The 21,015-nt window shown below is 33.8% G+C and overlaps 1 protein-coding gene across 6 annotated transcripts in view; it reads left to right on the top strand.

Moving 5' to 3' along the window:
• LOC110999276 (CUGBP Elav-like family member 1) overlaps window positions 1-21,015 on the top strand; it is a 192,911-nt gene that overhangs the window by 143,886 nt on the left and 28,010 nt on the right. For 5 of the 6 annotated variants that reach the window (XM_022268261.2, XM_022268259.2, XM_022268256.2 and 2 more), the window contains one exon: window positions 7,030-7,078. In XM_022268261.2, coding sequence (XP_022123953.1) covers window positions 7,030-7,078 — 49 coding nt within the window. Of the gene's footprint in view, window positions 1-7,029; window positions 7,079-9,038; window positions 9,273-21,015 lie in introns of those variants that run through there. The other variant, XM_022268262.2, reaches the window with a different exon arrangement.

Raw genomic sequence — 21,015 nt, 5'->3', positions numbered from 1 at the left:
CCCTGCGACTGTGCGCTTCGATCTTGTAACTTTTACTATCCTGGTTCATTAAAATATTACTTGGGCAAGTTTATAATATTTGTTTTTCTATATCGGCATAAGTTTTTTTATATATTTGGTTGCTAAATTATATTTAAGATTTGCATACTGATTAACCAATACTTTGGACACTTACAACTCATTCACTTACATGAAACCACATAACTTACAACATTTACATATCTATTAATTTAACTAACTTTAACTATCTTGGGTTTTTGGAAATTTTGTCTGTCACCTTTTTTAGGCAAGGTAACTTATATAATTTAGGCAATTTACCCCTAGTATTCCTTTTTCTCCTCGCTGGGGTTGCCTGAAAAATATCGCTTTATAACAATAAGGCCACATCATTGCATTGCATCCCGTAACATTTATTTTACTTGATTTTATATTTTATAAATAAACTTAAAACTTAGATGTTTAATAAATCGATATATTTGTGGGAAGACTTATTAAATGATTATGACTGGCTAACTCCGTGCTCTCTTTGTCCCATTTAGGAAACTCATAGTTTATTTAAATAGGGCTGGCACAAGCGAAGTGGACATTTAAGTTGGGGATATTGTAGAAATCATTTTTACGGTAAGTTTCGGTACGCGGCTCACGTCCACTCCTCGCGACGGGTGTATTTGGATTACGGAAGATTTTACAGAATAAAAACTTTGAGGTAGCGCAAAGTTTTAAATCTCAATTGAACTTTATACGTGGGTTAGGATATTGCGTTTCTATATTATAGTGGAAACTATTCAAGAAAGTAACTGAAATTAATCCCTTTTATTGTTTGAACATAAGTCATTTCCTGTGAATTGGTTGGAAAAAGGAAATATTAATTTTTAAAACGGTGGCGGAAAGCATTTTAAAAATTGAATCAAACTTATGATTAGAGAAAAATAATATAAATATCACATTAATATATTTTAAAACTAGGCTACACCATGAAGCACGAAAGAGCTGGACACGAAAATACACTCCCTTGTGTGCAGTCAGTCGAGTAAAAGAGTTCACGTCAAACTTTTGAAGTTGATTCGGGACATGCTCTATTAGTTTGCTGAGTTTCTCCCGCTTCTCAGTTCGGAGGTCGTCGGCAGTCCCTCGAAAATAAACAGGGATTACGGGGATTCTCGCAATTACTCTGGGAGTGCTATGTGAACGAATGATCTAGTTTACAGTGTATTTGCTAATGAAAGCATATGTATTTTTTGTTCCTATTTGATTGCATTGCCAAAATTTCTGTTATTTCATTTTTTAAACGATTTATACAAAGTCAGATGAGAGAGATTTTTGTTGTTTTCTTGATGCAGAAACAAACAAAAGAGTATTACTACTGGTGCTATACAAACCCAAAATATATTTTTACAGCTCGTACGAAACATGCGGAGTATTGGGTCGCTTACACCATGCTAGTATGTTAGCCACATTTGGGCGAGAGCGTGCCAAAAAATTTTTGCGTGCGGAATACGTACAAAAATAAACTGTAGATATACGCCGTTACTTTTTGGCGAATAACATCAAGATTTGAGTGCTTGCGGTTTGCTTACGACGCGATAAAATGTTATGTTACTCGTACTTACTGTTTTCAGTGGGTTTGCGAGATATTCTTCGAAAGTACCCAACGTATTACCGCTACTTACGTAAAGTAAGACAAAAGGTTCTTGAAATAAAATTAAGCTTCAATCAACTTAATATCATATCGCTAGGTCTAATGTAAGCGGTAATAATGGTAGCGGTGCTTTTTTATTATATTAAATGGCAATTCGAACTATTTCGAAATTAAAGAAAGAGAATGCCATATATTATTTTATAAATTCCGTGTCAAATGAATTCTTTGATTTAAATACATGGAAAACATTCACAAAGTCGCAAAGAAAATCCCATTAGCCCAAAAAGCAGGAACAGTAAAAAGTGTAAAATGTCGAGGGAAATCATTGGAGTCGCTGTTTCCCGTTTTATTTGCCCCGGCAAGGAATGAGGCCGTGATCAAGTATTCTCATTCTGGCTACAGTCTAGTGTTTCAGTGGCGAAAATTGTTAAATATCATTTGGTAACGAGTTGTTGGATCTGCTCAAATGAGTAAAGCAATCAGGGAAATTTTATGAAACTTTTTTTTACACACGAAAAATCTGGAAAAAATTCCTATTTAAAAATAAATCATTGGCACTACAACCTTTATAGCTCTCAGATTTCTGTATCTGTTTCATGATTATTTGCCAATCTAATACGCAAGTAGGTGAACCTATACCTGACATACGCCGACCAGTTTTTCACTTTGGGATTCACATTTCATTTTGGGACTTCACGATATCTTTCTTCCGTGTTGTTAATGTTATCACCAATAATAGTAATTAGAAAGAAAGTCCATTGGTGTACAATCGGGGATCAAACTTACGACCCCAGGGATGAGTCACCCGCTGTACGCACCAGGCAACCTTTAAATTATTTAAAACAATAATATAGGGAAGGTGGAACTTAAAGCGCGATTTATGGCATTTCACTGAAAATTCAATAGACTATAGAGTAACTGAATAATAGGAGAGGTGAATCTCGTTGAAACAATCATTTGGCCGCTGAAGCCGGGTCAAGAGTCATTATGTCACCCGTGTGACATATCTTTTTAGGTTGGTTTTTTTTATTCAAATAGATGAGCAATTCTAGAGAAGTATCTGGTATGTGGTACACGGACATGCGAGTTTCATTCGTTCCCTAACATAATATTGCTCGAATAATAACCTTGCTCGAATCTGAAAGCAATCATCCCCATTAAAATGTGTTGAAATTTTCATTAATCCGATCCAGCTTCCAAAACACCACCTCAATTGCTTTTGCTAAGTGTTTGAATAACAAAATGATTTCACGCTTTAATTAAAAATTAAGTCTTCTTGGATAATGATGAGACCCGTGTTTATAAAAATGAAGGTAATAATAAAAAACTGTAAATATACAAAAAATGTATCGAGGCTGAGGTGGGGGAAACTGTAAGTGTAATGTGTAGAGAGCGTTTTCACATATGTCAATTCTTGCTGTCATCTCAAAGCAAAATATCGCTCGCTCGGCTGCAAAACACTCGTACATTGGGGTCACACTGTATTTATATATAAATCGTTATAACTGAAAATCCTATTATTTCCCAAGCAGATTAGGGGTCAGATCAAACGGCAGAATAAAGGCAAAAATGTCGGACTTAAAAACCGCTGACGATGGAGAATAAAGGTGGACATCGATTTAACAACCAATCTTTGAAGGGTTCATTTAAAAGACCTTTTAGGCTTATTTCACGGTTGAGTAGATGTAAAAGTGGTATTAATTTTTTTGTGAAAAACCGTTAATACAAAGGAGTTGCTAGGAAATTTGATTTTTCAGGTCTTTATTTGAACTCTCAGTTATTTATACTGAAGTTTAATATTTTTTGACTGTCGATATAATTCCGCTAAGTTGTTAAAAAACGTGGATAGGGAACAAATGTTTTGTGGAAGATTTAAAGCGATGTAACGAATTATAAATGAAATAAATAATAACCAGAAGAAACGTCTGTTTACATTACAGTAACTATGTAGTATGATACAAGTCGTTTAATTAATTATAATGCGTCCATAATTACCTATGGCCAAAGGGTCACTAGACATTGATCCGTATTTGTACGCGGAATTAACATTCCCGTACATGTCCGACGTTCATAGTTCCGTTCGCTCGTGACAGTTTTACTAATCACGCGTCGCCTTTGTTCGACTCGAGAGCCGTCTATTGAGCTTAATATCGATTGTTACTGTTGCAAGTGCCAACTGTTTCATCTTTGGGACTCTGTAAATTTATTCTTACTTAATTTATATTTATTTACATAATATAGGCATTATAACAGCGCTATCTTAATTTTGAATTTTACAGTGAACAATGTTATCACGTATAAATTGAATGATAACAGTTATATCCGATAAAACAATATATGTTCGCTTATTTGTCATCTTTTATACTGAAAGTACAAAGATATTTAACCTTCGTAAGACCGGCCTGACACTAATCGTGTTAATGAGTGTGTAGAGTCCCAGGTTCATTTATCGCACGCAGCGCTCTCAATCTCGCCTTCAGTAATGGCGCATCCGAGGCGACTCTGATTAGAGCGTGACGTGACAAATTGTACACTTTGTACAGTGTTTGTCCACGCCGGCCCAGTGATTGATGATCATCTGGGCCCTAATTAGATAAGGAATACGCTTTATGAGATTCGGGCGATTCGCGCGAGATTCATAAAGATTCATGAATCAACTTATCCGGTAATGATCTGAAAGGTATTTCGGGTCAGGATGTCGTTTACAAACCAGACTAGTTTGCTATTTGCCGAGTTTGATGTTAAATAGCTTTTCGATTTTAAAAAAAACGATTTCGGAGCGGCTTGTTCTCTATGTTATTGTGATGCGTAGAGAAGTTGGATCTCTTTGCATCTTCTACAGCATTTAACATGGAGAGTGTTCCAAAAGTTGTTCGGATTAATACTTGCAGCTGAATTTAATGATCAAACATCGAGGCAGTATACGAAGTTCCGCCCGTATCACATCGACGTCCGTTGTTTAAGCTACTTTTTTTCGTACACCACCACTATGACGTGGAACCAGTTGCCTACTGGAGTATTTTTGAACTGGTTTGACTTGGTATGCGGCTACGCATGCAAGCCCTCGCAAGGGTAATAAGTGTCTATGGGAGGTGGTATCACTTAACATCTAATGAGCCTCCTGTCTGTTTACCCCTGTTTTATAAAAAATCACTTTGCCTGTTTATCAGTCAGAACCAAGCTTGACAACTGTACGTAAACACCCAAGCGGCGAATTCTCTTTGTGATATGCAGTGTTGTCTGATATGGACTTTAAACAACTTATTTAAATCCGAAAAGAACGTGTCTATATGTGTATATAGCAGTTCAAATTCATATTTGCCTCAACCTCTGGTGTAATGAAGTGAAACTAAGTTGAAAGTTGTTGGCATCAAATTTAAAGGGGTTTGTTTATAAGGGCTCGAGTGTTGAGTGTTGAGAGCCGCGATAGTTGTGATTATTAGATTTTGTTGTTAAGCAGACTATCGCGTTACGCGATAACTTTGTGTATTATCTAGCCTGCTCTGTGGATTTTAATTAGTGAAGAGTATAATATGATGAAACATGATTACGCGTGAGTGTGTGCTGAAACGTGGCGAACTCGAGTATTCTATCTAAATTAACACAAGTGTATTTAACAATATGTATTTTAAAAACAATTTAATAATACTACAAAATAACTGTGGTATACAAGTTTCAACTATATTGATCAATAACTTATCCTTTAAAGCTTGAAGTCTTAGTAAAAAAATATTATTATATTATAATAGTAATTTTTGCGTAAATAATATAACTCCCATGGATAAGCCAAAAGTTGCAGTATTCATTACATTACATTTAAGCCTTATAGTTTTTTTCATATACGTATCTACGTAGAATTAAGTTAGAATTAAGATAAGTTTATCATAATTCTACGTAGACACATATATATTTAATTTGATGTAAATGTAATACACAGTTTTCTTAACTGTACAGTGTACGGTGTTGTGGTGCCCGGCATATGACAAGGGATCACTCAACACGCCTATGAAAATAACCACGTCACGATTGACACGCCTTGGAGTTGGGTCACTGCATCTATAAGCGTTGACTGACTCAAGCTGAAAATATACGTAGGAACAATAGTTGCACGCCGCTACTATTTTAACGGAAACGTTGAACCGCCGACGAAAAAAGCATATATTTCGTAATTCTAGAAGTGCTTGCTTACATTTGTAAAAGTCCTTTCAAAATAAGAAAAAAAATTTTCAATAATAACATTCTTTATTACTTAAAATTCAAAAACTTGAAAAATTCCTGAAATATCAATTTTTTTTAGTTTTCATTCAATCTTCCATTTATTTTACAATCCATATTACGTTCCTGGAACAGATATCGGGTTGGGCAGATATTGCAATGATTTTAGAGATAAAAGCGTTGTTTTTGTTCTGCGGAACTATAAATTCAGTCTACATCGAAAAATGGCATAACGAAAACCAGCTCTGTTAAAAATTACAATTTATTATTTGTTGTGATTTATCTTTTATTGATTGTTATAAAATTGTTTCGACAGCTTTTATACATATTTATTGGTTGGATACAGAAATGGCGGATAATAAATTGTTGTAAAATATATTATTAGAGCTATAATAATAATTGAAAATGGCTTCATATATCTTACAACAAGTACTCAAGCACATACTTAACAATACCCTTGTTTGTATAAGGATCGATGAGATACGAAACAAATTAGGAACAGACCAAATTAAGAAATTAATAAATAGAAATTTAAAGAACTAAAAAGCTTCATGTACTGTATGGACGGCTAAGACTAAACCATATAAATCTAAATATATTCAATAGATATACAGTGTTTACAAATAATTAAAATAGTTTCAACTGTTTGTCCGTGCACCGAACGCATTGTGTAAATAATTATTATTATTGGGAGCATTAATTAAACTGACGCGACGCTACGATCGATATGTTTTGTTTGTGTTAGCTATAGGCGGTAATAATTTGAAAGAAAATACGGATTTTATAATTTGATGTTATTGAATGTAATTAGTATGATAAGAGTAATTTTATTGTTACATTGGCGTTTTATTTTTGGTAAAAAATTCGATGAAACCATAAAGAAATAAATGCGTTCTATCACAACATTATTGAATCAATTGTACGCAAATGGAATTATTGAGTCACTAATTGCTATGGTTATAGTCTTCCTTTTTTTATAAAACCAAAAACAAATCAAGTTAGAGTGATAGTTCGTATGTTTTTTCTACATTAAGATTAGGTATTTTGTAGTGTATTTTTTATTGAGAATTATTTCTCACATTTAAATATATGTATAAATTAATTGTAAAATAGAACTAACCATTATTGTTATTTTCTACTGTTGCACAAATATATAATTTTTCTAACTCTTTCAGATGCACCATCCGATTCAAATGAAGCCGGCTGATAGTGAAAATAGAAATGGTGAGTGAAGTTTTTCATTATTTCTGTTTAGTTTTAAATATTCACATGCCCTAAAGACCCCTTAGATTAAATTCATATACAGATAATTTAAGTAGTTTACAGCGAAATGAAATAAAATGTATTCCACTTGATAGTCAATGGCAGTAAGTGTACATTTAGATATGTCTCTAAATGTACACTACTACTCTACTCTACAAAAATGCAGAATAGAAGGGGAAAACTAACAAGAAACGCTTTGAAAGATTTGGTTTAATTTACAACGCTTTTGTTTAATTACATGTTGCCAATAATATTGATATATATAATTAATTTGATGCAATTTAAAATCACTTACAATAGGCTAGTTGTCATTATCAGAGGTCGTTAATAACTAATTTGACTAATTGAGCACTCGAACGCTCATTATGAACAATATTGTCAGTAGTACCTGATTGTGCAGTTTGAACATGATCATTTCATTTGAATTATAACAAAAAAAAACTATAACTTAACCAAAGACAACAGACGGCGTTTGCGCATGATTATTAGGGAAATAAAAATTTCGTTATGGCATACGCTTTTTTTAAGAATGATCATTTTCTTAACACACTATTGGCTCACCCATTCTATTTGAAAATAAGGTAAAACAATAAACGCAAAATATACATGAGCCTTATTAACTAAACCAACCGATCTATAGAAAACAAGGTAAAACAATAAGTAATCTCATGTGACAGAGTTTATCGAGGTTAAACATTACAAACGTGTACTCGTATAAATACTATAGAGCTCAAACAAGTCTCTTACATTGAAGTCAGCTCTGTCCTACAGTAGTCTATGCCTAAACGGCATGAGCAATCGATTGTCCGCCGAGTCCGCGTCATACAGCGAGTGCGGCGCACGTGTGTGAATACAACTAGACAATCTTTGCATTCCTTTTGTAAAGGCCACCACACATAATGCATAACTAACGTATAACAATTATTCTGCGTCTTATTACAAAATCAGCTAATTGTATGCCCAACAGAGTGATAATTTTACGTTCGTTAATAATCATTAATCATACGACTTAGCGTATAATTAATTCAAATGTATATTAATTATACTTCTGTAAATATATTTTAACAAGGTTGGTAAGTGTAGACATAAGTTGAGAGTAATGCTAGTCAAATACACGTTTTCTCTTACCTACGTTACCAAAATATACGACATAAAAGCTTCCTGTTATAATGTGTATATATCTATAGATAGATAGATATTATTATGAATTAGTTAATGGTTGGTTGGAAATCACACTGCTGTAAATGAGTTTTACGTTACGTAATGTCTATAATTTGTAAAATAATATTAAGTTATTCAATTTCGTAAAAGTAATTACAATTTCCACTTAAGGTTAAATAAATGGTGGTTTTGTGGGATATTACCTCTACTACAGTGTATGTTGTGTGATCTCCACACGTTCTTCCGGCCTTAAACAAACAAACGTCGGCTCTCCTCAGCGCGGCTAGTTTTTATGCAATTATTTAACGTTTTAAGTAATTAATTATGATAACGAGTGTGTGACTCTAGCGAGGTCTCTTTACGTTCTCGAGGTGCAATTTTTATGACTATGATAATTGGTTCATTTGGAAATTTAAATATTTTGGCCTTATGTGGAGCGTTACGAAATTATTCTTGATTTTTATTTCTATTGTTTGTGGGTTGGCTTTATTCTCTCTGCAGGTTTATTTATTTGATTTAGTGGTTACGGCTGAACCATTGTTCCCACACATTTTGCCTTGATTAGCCTGACATTAAAATATGACTTTTGTTGTCTCTTTTATACAACTGATGATTGCACTGGTATAAACAATATTAAAGACACATTGTCTTCTGTATGTGGAAAACGGTAACGTGACGTGCACAGGACGGAGTTCATTAGTGGGAGGTGTGGGGGGAGAAGCAGAGTGACACGGGCCCACGAATAATGACTGATCGTCCGTCAACGCACGCGCACCTATAGTCTTTTATACGTGTTTAGTAGTGTCGCGTCCGCGGTTCAATGCAGACGTGCGATGTGGCTGTGAGTGCTTGTGAGGTTGTGTTGTGAAGTGAAGGATGCGTGGAGAAGCGGCCGGGGCCCGCGGCAAGGGAGCCAAGTCGGGCTCCAACTATCCGGCTATCAGCGCTGCCTATTGGTTGCCGCCGTCTAACCCCACCCCCTACCATGTACCAGGTTCGATGTTCGCTTATCACGATACTAAATACGAAACCCAGTCGCTTATCACCAAAATGGTGTAGAAGTCGGCCATAATAGCCTTCATTTTCATTGAATTTTCATGTCTTTCAGGATTATTTTTGCAGTGATACAACGCCAATAGGATAAATTAGAAACATCAATATTATTGTAAATCAGTGTCGTTTCTTATTACGCTTGTTTGTTTGCGATTGTTTCCGATTGATCATTACATAGAGGCTGACACATCGGTTTTTGGTTTCAATGATACACGGCGATGCGTTAACCTAAATATATTTATGTAAATGTAAGATATGTACATTGTCAATGTGCTAATGAGACCTCACGAACTTGGCAAACGTTGTATTGCGCAAGGTTTTTCTTAATTTTCAGCTGAATTATCCTTATTGTAACCGCAACGAATGGCGCTACACTTTTTTTATAACTTCTTGAGCGACATTGACCGACATTTATACTGAAAAACAATAGACTTAAGCGATGTCGTAACAAACTTGGCTAAAGATTATTTCACAGGTCGATGTGAAATTTTAACGGTGCATTTGCAGATATTATACTGTATTTATGGCATATTAAATTGGAACTTTATTGCGGCACATTAAGGAGTATTTTGTGTGAATTATGAATGGCATATGTGCCTTATCGCGGGGCAATAACACGAGTAAAGCTAGGTATGCTAAGTGGGCGATAGAGGCGTTTTATAGGTCAATTTTGCAGGTTAGAGTTATTCGCGCCGTGTTAAATTAACAAATCAAACATTTGATTGGACAAATTAATCAAAACTGTATCAAAGATATCTAGAAAATCTCAAAAATTTGATAAAAAATCATTGTGTTTTCATTTAAGATAATCATTGCAATTATTATTATAATAATAAATCATTGCAGTAAGGTGATTAATTACTGAAAACATACTAGGCAAATGTTCCCTACCAAATAGAAAATTATGAAAACTTCATGGTTCCTTCTATCAATATTTGGATTGATAGTAGGTGGAACCATCTCAAATGTTTATTTGTTCTGTTTCTTACATAAACACTTCTTATCAACAATGTAACAAGTAAATTAACTGGACGATAATAGATTGTATTACTCGTATTTATGTTACAATAGGTACGTATTTAATTCTTGATTACCTATAACCATAGATCTCGTAAGACATAGATGTTCCGATTAATTAATTATATTTTTTTTAAACAATCATCTAAATATTTTAAAATAACTTATATCTGGCCATTCCTCGTGACTTCAAATGTCAAAAAGTCAAATCATTTATTTCAATTAGGCCTATACACAAGGCACGTTTGAATGTCAAAATTACAATAAAAATTAAAAATTACTAGTTGACCCTTCCAAAATGTAATTTCATAAAAGAATGGGCAAGAAACTCTATACTTACTCTTTTAAGATAATTTCTACAATGTTTTGTTGTATTGCAAAAATTTGATAATTATATGTGAGGACCATGTACCTAGCACAAAAAGCCTACTATACTGAAATAGGTGCATGGTATTATAAAAAACGATGCAGCAGATAACTGTATTATATTATAGATACGTGGTACTTACATATTTACAAATAATGCAAGATTTTACAAACAAAATATAATTACCATAATATATTCAAAGTTCAAATAGGGTGTCAGCTACGTCAAAGTGGATTTATTTAAAAAAAAAGAAAAATACATGCAAATATAAATCTATGTAACTAGATGATCAACCAGTTGATTTTGTCTAGTTTAATTGTTCCTTGGAGTATTGGGTGAATCTGTTAGAAGATACGAAACTTTACCATAGCATTTCTATTTATGAAATTCAATAGGATTCAAAAACAAACGTTGTTGTAATATTTCTGTTGAATATGTTTAAACTGATTGTATATAAATATATTATTTCTCTGTTGTATTATTTATGAAAAAGTAAAAGTATATAAATATTACTGGACCATGTAATAAAATTATACTTTAATGAATAAATTATTAATAGTAATATCAATTATCAGACATAATATTGGCACGTAGATTAGGATACAGAATATCAAATTAATTTTATCCGGGTCTATAAATTTGTCCTTCTGTGGATGACTACGACCAATGACTAAAATACATTCTATTTTGTTTCCTCGTTTTGCATTATCCTCTTGTTAAATGTCGACTAACGAATAGATATGGACGCGAGAGCGAAGTGTTACGAACTTCAATTTTATTTATTTAGTTCTAGGCCACAACATAACAGTTTTATGATACAAAGTGAGTTTTTCTTAATAGAAAAGCAGGTGATCAGTCACGAGTGACTCACGCAAGCCGGTTTCCTTACAAAGTTTTCCTTCACTCTTCGAGCGAATGTTAAATGCGCACATAGGCAAAGTCCATTGGTACAGCCCGGGATCGAATCTACGACCTCAGGGATGACAGTGACAGCACACTGAAGCTGTTTAACTAAGAAAATTAAAGCACCGCTTTAGTTTTCTTAGTTTTCCATAACTATCACCAATCTCACACTAAAACCGAAACATAATATAATTTTGATTATCCGAGTGACAAAGTGAGGACCGTGCTTATCGTATTGAATACACAACTGAGTTACGCAGGCGGTTTATTATTACGAAGAAGGAACGTAATTTAATCTGTTGTATAATAGAGTAGATACTGAAGTGCACCTGTGTCATCAAAAGCCTCAAAGGCTGTTGTCTTATCGTCGCTGGGGTGAGGCCTTATGCACTCCAGTTTATGAGATAAAATGATACCAATGAGAGGACGCCGTGTTGATAGCTCGTATTTTGTATGTTTAGGGAAATTTTAATGTGACTTTTTTAACGTATATATATATATAAGAATTAACATAACATATTTAAACGTTTCGAATGCGTTTTTATCCGGCGAGGTCAGTTCTTGACTCTTGAGGTCGTACGACTTATGTTTCTATATGTATATAAACTACAGGGAAAGTAATATATCTTGAGCCGTATTCACCATATCTTCTGACGTTTATCCTATGCTCCATTACCGGTAGTTGTTCATCAGCCAATTGTTTATTAAAATTGACTAAACAATTGGCTGCTTCACTTGAGAGTTTAATATCGTCTTAATACTAAATAGTAGTAATAAATTGAAATGAATAATACGAAAAGTAAAAAGCTAAAAGCTTAATGAAATGAACTCGTAAATACGTTAAAAATGTACGCGAAACATTCTCAATATAAGGGATGTCCGTTAGCGACAACAACTCGTCTTGTCAATAATATTATGAATCAAAGAGTATTTGTTTATGAATCTTGTAAACAAACAGTGCTGTGTTTCGAATATCAACTTCAAATTTTTTATCTTACATTTGCTATTTGAAATTTATTGATGTGACAGTCAAATGGGATAAGGTAATTATGAACTCAGGAATTATATAAACAGTCAAACCTCAGTAAGTGACAACTGGGTAAGCGAGAAAACTCTATTAATCTATTTACCGGGTCCCGGCATTTTGCCCTCCTAACCCTCTATAAGTGAAAAACATGAAACCTGTATAATTGGCAGTCATATTTCACGCGTTAACCTCTATAAGTGAGATTGATACTTGGCTAAACCTCTATAAGTGACGGTTAAACACATTCAACTTTTGCTATGTATGACTCATTGTTAAATTTCGCGGGACTCTCAATCAATTCTAACCAAATGTGCGTCTATTGTTGTTTTCTATAGTTTTATAGACTGCTATATGTGAGACAGATCACATTATGTAAGCAGAAACTCGGGTTAGTGAGAAACAATCAGAAGAAAAATGAGATCGCGATCCCTTGAGCTCTTACTTATCCAGGTTTGATGGTATTTACGTTATTTTATTTAAGATCCCTATGACTTTTACTAGTTATCAAGTGGTATGTATAACGAATATCCTACGTTCGATTCTCACCTACTATTTGATATTTAAACAATGTCATACCTTGAAACAGATGTATAATCACCACCCCCTTTCACTGATAGCGATTCGAATCTTCGACGACCAGTCACTTTTCGTGCGGCTTGATCCTCTTCTTCGAATTCTTAAGAGCCAACCCAGAGGTGAGAACAATACTCCATATGGGGCCGAATTTGCGCTTTACATAGTTGAAAGAGGTGTGTTTTTTTATAATATTTTAACAAGTCTTTCTTTATACTATTTTAATTTGTCTATACATTATACACAATTACTATGGAACAATACCAAAGTTACTCGATCCGCATACATGGTATTTTATGACATTAATGGAAAGAAAGTGTGAAGCTAATAAATATGCAAGTTAAGATAACTGATTCTTATCATATCCTCGAAGAAAAACCATTTGTTAAAGTGTGTGTTTTTTCATCAAGGGTATACTGCACGTACAGCATATATATCACCGTAATTTGATCGTTATCAAATGCTCGCGCGCAGTTTTACAAGTGCCACCAGCTTACGTAAGCTGCGGGCGTACCGGCCTTGATGTACCGTTTTGTTTTAAGAGAAATTTGGTGATTTTGCCTCTATTTGCTCTTAAACACAAACTCTTAGATTAAGAGGCCAACAAACCCTCGTAATAACTGCTTAAAATTGATAAATAACCTAAATAATAAAAAAATATGCAAGAAGACGTTTGCTTGTCTTGCTGATAGGTAATATAATTATACAAAAAGAATCCCAATATGTAAATAGTCCCAATGTGTAAATGTATTGGAGATGTTTTCTACGACCTTTAATTTTTGTCTATTAAAAGGGCCACTATTGTTACAAAATTTGCATTACTCATGAAAAAAATGATTACCTGCTGTTGTTTGTGCACCATTTTTATATCACTCTATAGCATAGTGAGTATCTTCGTGTTCGATCATAATCAATCACCTATGCCTTATAAATATTATTAGAGCTGCTAACTAAAACCCAACTTTAAAATACTATATTTTCAACCAGTTTGGCTGATTTCGAATCGTATGAGCAATAGATTTTAAACTCTGTCTAGCAAGTTGCATGAATAACAAACGAGCTAAAATTTCCTCTCGCAACCATCCTAGTGGTATCCTCTGTAATGTGCTCTCCATAGTTCAAGTTAACCGGCCAACATTAATTTCACTTAGCGGTACAACGCTCGCTCTCAATTGCATCTCGCTTGTTACGCGCAAACTCAGCGAGCCGTGAAAATGTTACAGTTTAGCTGAAGTAAATTGTCGCCGCTACGCGTTGCGTTATTGTACTATGGTAGTGAGTTGTCGTTAGAGTGCTCGTGTTTCGTATTTTGTAACGGATCTCGTGTGTGGCGTGGAAGTGAAGCTCAAACAAGCAAATGCTCAATATAATTTGTATCACTTAACAGAAAGAAAAACACGCCCACGTTTTGCATGTTTTTTTTAATAATTCGCTAAATATATGTCTCCACGTTTATGTAATACGGATGAGAGAAAGATATCAAAAAACGATGGTCATTCCTTCAAACTCAAACTCAAAAATTTCTTTATTCATATAGGTAAACATGTACACTTATGAACGTCAAAAAAAAACAAATTAAATTCAGATAATGAGCAGTAATTGCAGGAAAATCATTATGACCACGAATTAAACCAATTCTTTTACGTCCTTTAATGCTTGACCGCTTCTATGCTTTCTTGGTTAGATCTCTCTGGGATAGATGCTTAAAGTCAAGACATTTCACCACAAAGTCTTTTCTATATTTCTCCTCTCTAGAATAAAACACGCAGGCATCAGCTGTTATTTACTGACAAGCAACTGAGGTCTTCTCAGTTAGCCTAAGTTAAACATGAAATCGTTTAAAACACATTACCTGCTATTGCGGTTAAGTGACTGTTATGATTTTTTAATTGCATTTCATATTAAATAATACTTATAATCGAGGTCGAAGACTGAAGTGATCAAAACATAATTGACAAGTAAAAAATATATTGAATACACGTCATTATGTTTCAGTCGCAGTTAACAAAGAAAATAGCTATACAATAAAGTTATTAATATTATCTCAGCTTCCGTAACAAGCTCCTTATCTTGTTAGCATCAATATAGGTAAAGGTAGATGGATACTGTGTCGGTTGTCTAGTGTTACAATATAGAATACCTACTGTGGCGGAACGTGAACGCAATTTGTTTGAGATAAATGAAATAAATAAAAAACTTAGTCTCGTCGAGGGAACTTTAAGTAATAACTTTAAAAAATTCTCCTACCTTAAAATAATCAAGCATAAAATTCCGGCTCCAGAACTCTCGCGATTCTCTCCCAGTTAGGGACGTGAATTATGCGTCCCGGGACAATCCCGCGATGCACCGGGATACGAGAATAACTTTACATCGTCGGCGCGGTGGCATTTCACCTGCGGATAAGCCCGGGGCAAATGCGATCGCTTGAATTATGGAGGATTAAACTTATTGAACCGATTTTCTGTACGCTCTTGAATTTAGGGTAATAGGAAATGGCTCGATATGTATCATCCGTTTGATATTAATGTTTAAGTCGAGACTTGCTAAAAGTATACGCGCAATTTTGTTTGACCTAAAACGTAAAAATAAAGCTTTAATGTCCTCAGTGACTAACTAAAACATATATATATATATAACGCTTATTTGTTTTTTGTCTCATTTTTACCTAAAAATTAAATAATATTATGGTGTAAGTAAGTATTATTATGTAATAATGCACAAAATATATTAATTTATGAGTGGCTATTAAGTTAACAAGTAGTTGTAGGTAGGCCTTAAAACAACGCTCTTATCGTGCCCGAACACGTACTATGCCATTACACATAGAGTATTTTACCATGAATATTATGAGATATTTTTAATGGAGACCGCGCAATCTTGATTTAAGTTTTGTTAGTGCATATATACCAGAACTACACGATACAAATGTAAATATTTACGTGCTAACACAAGTTCAATAATTCTAATTGCAAGTTTCGGGTGTACATTCCAATTATCCAATCTGCGAAACAACAGTCCTATTCCAATTCGCTAACGACATCCCGAGGCCCGAGTCCGTCGCGCGGTATTGTCTCGGAGCGATTCAACTTTTAATTGAGTTGCAAAACAAAAGGCGGTCGCAGTCACTATTGCTGAATAGGGACATCCCTAAAGACGCGCGTGCATTAGTAATAATGACAGCGCAGTTAGGATCCGTTGTGAGTTGCGACTTCAGAAGTGGGGCAACTGGTGAATTTTCAATTTAGTCGATGCGAGCGCTAGAGATGAATTGTCTTTGGGAGAATTACGTTTTACGTTACAAAGGAAAGTTTATATTTACGCGGCATAGATCGAAAAGAGGAATTCTTAATTGTTATAAGATATTTAACTTTTCTTACGGCCAGCCATGACCTTGCTAAGGCTGTAAAATCTACTAAGCTAAACTGGATTTTAATTTATTTTTTGTTCTAAATATTTACTGTATAGAAACAATTACATAACTAACGTTGGAAACAAAAAAGTGGTTGAATGGAAATTAATGGAATGCAGAAGATTTCATACCCGAGTAAGAGAAAAGATGGAAGCAAGCCATATTCGAACAGAAATTCAAAAATCATTTATTCTTGTAGGTAACATAATGTACATTTTTGACATCAAAAAAAACAAATATACATAAAATGCTTCTAATTTTACATTTACTGCCAGTTTTTAAATCAAGGGCGTAGAAAGGTAGTGAAGAACTGGCTCTAAACTCTCCGCCACTGTTTTTAATAGCCAAGTTTTTTCTTTTACACGTTTGTAAAGAGCTGCCACCATTACGCCATGTTCCACGTGACATCTAAGGTAATAAAGAATAATAAAATAAATTAAAAAAGAACACAAAAAAACAAATATTTGTCCTCTATCAGCAGGAGGCATGGTGAAATAGGAGTACCCACTTACATTCTCGTGGGGACAACACGCAAATACGTACTAGAAACAACTAACATCACAGCATACACGAATTCAAGTACGCTTAAGCTTAACGACGATGACCTGGAGTTATCGCATCGCAACGTCGCGAGGACCTAAGGGTAAAAGAAAAAGAAGTAAATGATGGCGGTTAAGATGGTATTAAAACCATAGGGAGCAATGATTGGAGAATCAAGGAATGGAAGTGAATACAAACTTCAAACTCCATGTAAACATCTTAACCATAAAAATAACTATGATTTAGCCGTTGATATTTAAAAAATATAAATTTTGATTTGAATTCTTATTTATCGTGACACAAGATAAAATAGTAGTAAGTAATTTTTCGAAATAATTTTTTTTTTTTAATTTATTTATAACAAACTACTGGACTAGAATTTTAAATCGTAAAATGTGTATAAATTGTTTCGCGCCTGTATTGTCTCTTAGATTTAGACGTTCAAAGAATTCTTAAAAATATTCCATTTTCATCTCGCATACAGTGTATTATTATTGTCTACTTTCGCCGCGAAGTGCGAACGCCAAGGGTTTCAACCTGAAATAATATTTGAGTTCTTTTGACACATTTGTAAAACATTTACTGAAACCTCTTTGAGACTATCTCTTTACAAGATACGGGAAAAGAGTTGGCGGATATCCTTTCAAAAGCTTTTTCCAGTAGCGAAATTCATAAAGAGCAGAGTGAACAGGTCTTTTTGTGCCAATGGCTCTTGTCACTGTATTTAGATTTATTCATTTCAGAAATTTCATATGTTACTGGTGACTGCTGAATTTCTTTTATTCTCAGTAATTATATACCTAGTAGTTATATACAGTGGCGTATCAATCAGGGGGTAGTCTAAGTTAAAGAAACTCTAAAATTAATCTTTATTAATGTAATTACAGCAAAGCACTATATTTATAATGTATAACATTTATGTATTTCTTACTATTTTTCGTAATGACTTCGGTTACAAAGTAACGCTGTAAAAAGCTTTATTAACAGCCTCCATATTAAATGAAACCACTCACATTGGCAACATTGCCATCATTACAGCGAAACTAAATACGCAAGATGTTTAGTAATGTTCCAAATAGCGTGGCCCGATGAATTCACATCATATTATAATGCAAGTGTGAGATTCATCAGTGAATCGCAATGCAGAGGCTATTGAATCGTGTTTCGATGCATCAAATCGAATAGGGATCGATGTAGCGAACATATTGAAGTGATGCGTCGACATTCGACGTCTGCCGGTGGCAAATCCTCGGGACTTGCAACTATTATTTGCGATCACGTGACCTAGAAATTCGGAACGCGTACTCGATTTGCGAATCGAGAAATATTCGAGACTAACATTTGGTACGTGGATTTAATGATGATAGCGGCGTTTCGGAGGTGCTTTTTTTCTTATTTATGCTCTAGAGTTAAGCCAATTAAATATAACATAAGCAAGATGAATTTGTTACGCTGTCCTGCTACTACGTATCCATTTTAGAAAAAATAATTAGACCTATTAATTCTCTTTGGATTTATAAATAATTTAGGCAGTCCCCGTCACGAGTATTCAGCAGCCATCGAGCGAGGCTTTTGGTTTTTCGAATCGTAATATGGCGCGAAAAAGTAACGCATCACCGGAATTCCTATCAAAATATTTCCACAATACGCTACTAAAGGAAATTGCTTTTAATAAAATAGTGACGTTTCATCGGTACGGGGTATTTGTTTGTTCGCATGATTGTGTATTTACGCATTTCGTTCTGTTTTATTGCAGTAATTGAATGAATTTTTGACCAGTTAAATTTATTTTTGGCCAAACTATGAAATCTACCGTTGACTATTTGATGACGTCACAATATTTGCTTTAATAATAAAACAATTGCACAATAAAATACGAATTGTTGTACGCAATGTAATCAAATTGTTTTAGTATCAGCGAAAATTTTCATCAACATCATACAAGTAGTATGATTTTGTTTATTAAAAAAAACAATGATTTATTTTAATATATGTTTGTATTTTTGACACTTAATATATGTATATACAAAGATGCTTAATATTTATTGTACATATAGTTTTTCATAAAACGTTTAATAAATGTCTAAGTACTTCTTACATAATCGAATATGTCAAAGAAACGCTCGGCTGCCGTGATTTCTTTCAATTTGCTTTACAGTAGGTACGACCCAGTTTGTGGGAGAATCGATCACTTGCAGTTGCATACTGCACGCGATTATACGATAAATCGATTTTATCGTAACGTTTGTTTTATTCTTTACGCAAATAGAAAATTGTTTCATGACTTCGATAGATCGTAATTGCTTTTCGAGTTGGGGCTCGATTTGAAATTTATTTTTCGAATCACGAATTGTTTTCTTATCTTTGGAGTACTTAGTGTCTTGAACAATTGATCCATGCATCAAAAGCCAAATATTCAAAAAAAGTGACCCAGGTCTTATTTTTTTGTAAAAGAAATGAATATTTCTATGAATAAACAATAAATATATTACACGACAATGCCATTTAAACATATTCGCATGTCATAAAAACGTAAGTATTTGTATAATAAATTAAGTGGAATAAAAAAATAAGTGGTAATAAAATACACGAGCGCTTGAAGTTCCCGTAATAAAAATGTCGAAATATATTTGACGGGTAACAAAAGAAGCTTGCAGAAATGTCATTAAAAATCTGAATATAAATAAAGAGAAATGACACTGTTGAAGGGAAATGTTCATTTGTTCCAATCAAAGGTTTTAATACTACGTTATAGCTGCTTAATCAAGAGAATTATCGAAATTTATTTATGAAAGGAAAACGAGTCATCAAAATATGTTTTGTTCACTTTAGTTATACGATATACTCGTTGATAACAATTTTAATCAAGCGATTAATGATGATTAATAAACAATGAAAAAGTGACCAAACTTTGAGACTGAAACTGAATCAATTAATAGTTATTCCTGCCTAATATATTGGTACCCTGTTAGATTATACCAGACAAATTGGACGGTAATAGTTTTGTAATTACGAAGCCAATAACAATATCCAATAAAGGGGCTAATTAGCCAGGCTTATTATTATTACCATAATTGTTTTAGGCAATGATGTTATTTTGATAGTAGTGCTGAAACGTTCTATATGTATGGTATTATGGAGTGCAGGTGTTAGTTATGTTGAAACTAGGTTTATTTCTCGGGAAAAACTGTTTAAATATAAATCGATAAGTTAAATTTTTATGTCAATTTATAAAAGACTTGACCACTCCGTCTCTCAATTGTTGTCCAGTTTTAATTTGTTATAGCTTTAGTGGAACTTGAAGTAAATTGTGTAATATAGTTTCAGTTTATTTTTCAAACTTATGAACGCTCAAACATTTTGCTTTCAAATGAAACGAAATTGACCACGACTTGTATATTGCCCGGTGAAACGGACGCAGAAAATGCTTAACTAAAACATTGATGTTACTTTTCTAGTTACTAACCTGTCATAATAGTACGTTTAAATGCGATGCGAGAAGCATTAATTTTTCCGTCTTATAAGTAACATTCGATATTTCACCTGTCCGCTTTGTCGTTCCAGTTGGTTTTCGCTACGTTGAGCTAATGGCGATTCGAGTTTGCGTCGTTTAATTTGTGTCATTGATTCATCGGCACTTTTACATGGTTTTTTTGTGATGTGTCAGTCTTATTCTAGATCAAAATATGCCCAGATTGTTTATTAATGGTTTCTTTTGTTTATAACGCATTTGCGGTAACTAATTTGATATTCGCTTCGTAGCCTTTTAAGGGCAAGGTCCTATATACCGTGGGCAAGAATTTAGACCGCAAGTTGGATAACATTTATAAATAACTCAACTTAATATC

This window comes from Pieris rapae, chromosome 10, assembly GCF_905147795.1.
Source record: "Pieris rapae chromosome 10, ilPieRapa1.1, whole genome shotgun sequence".
NCBI lineage: Eukaryota > Metazoa > Arthropoda > Insecta > Lepidoptera > Pieridae > Pieris > Pieris rapae.
This window is presented reverse-complemented; position numbering and strand designations above follow the sequence as displayed.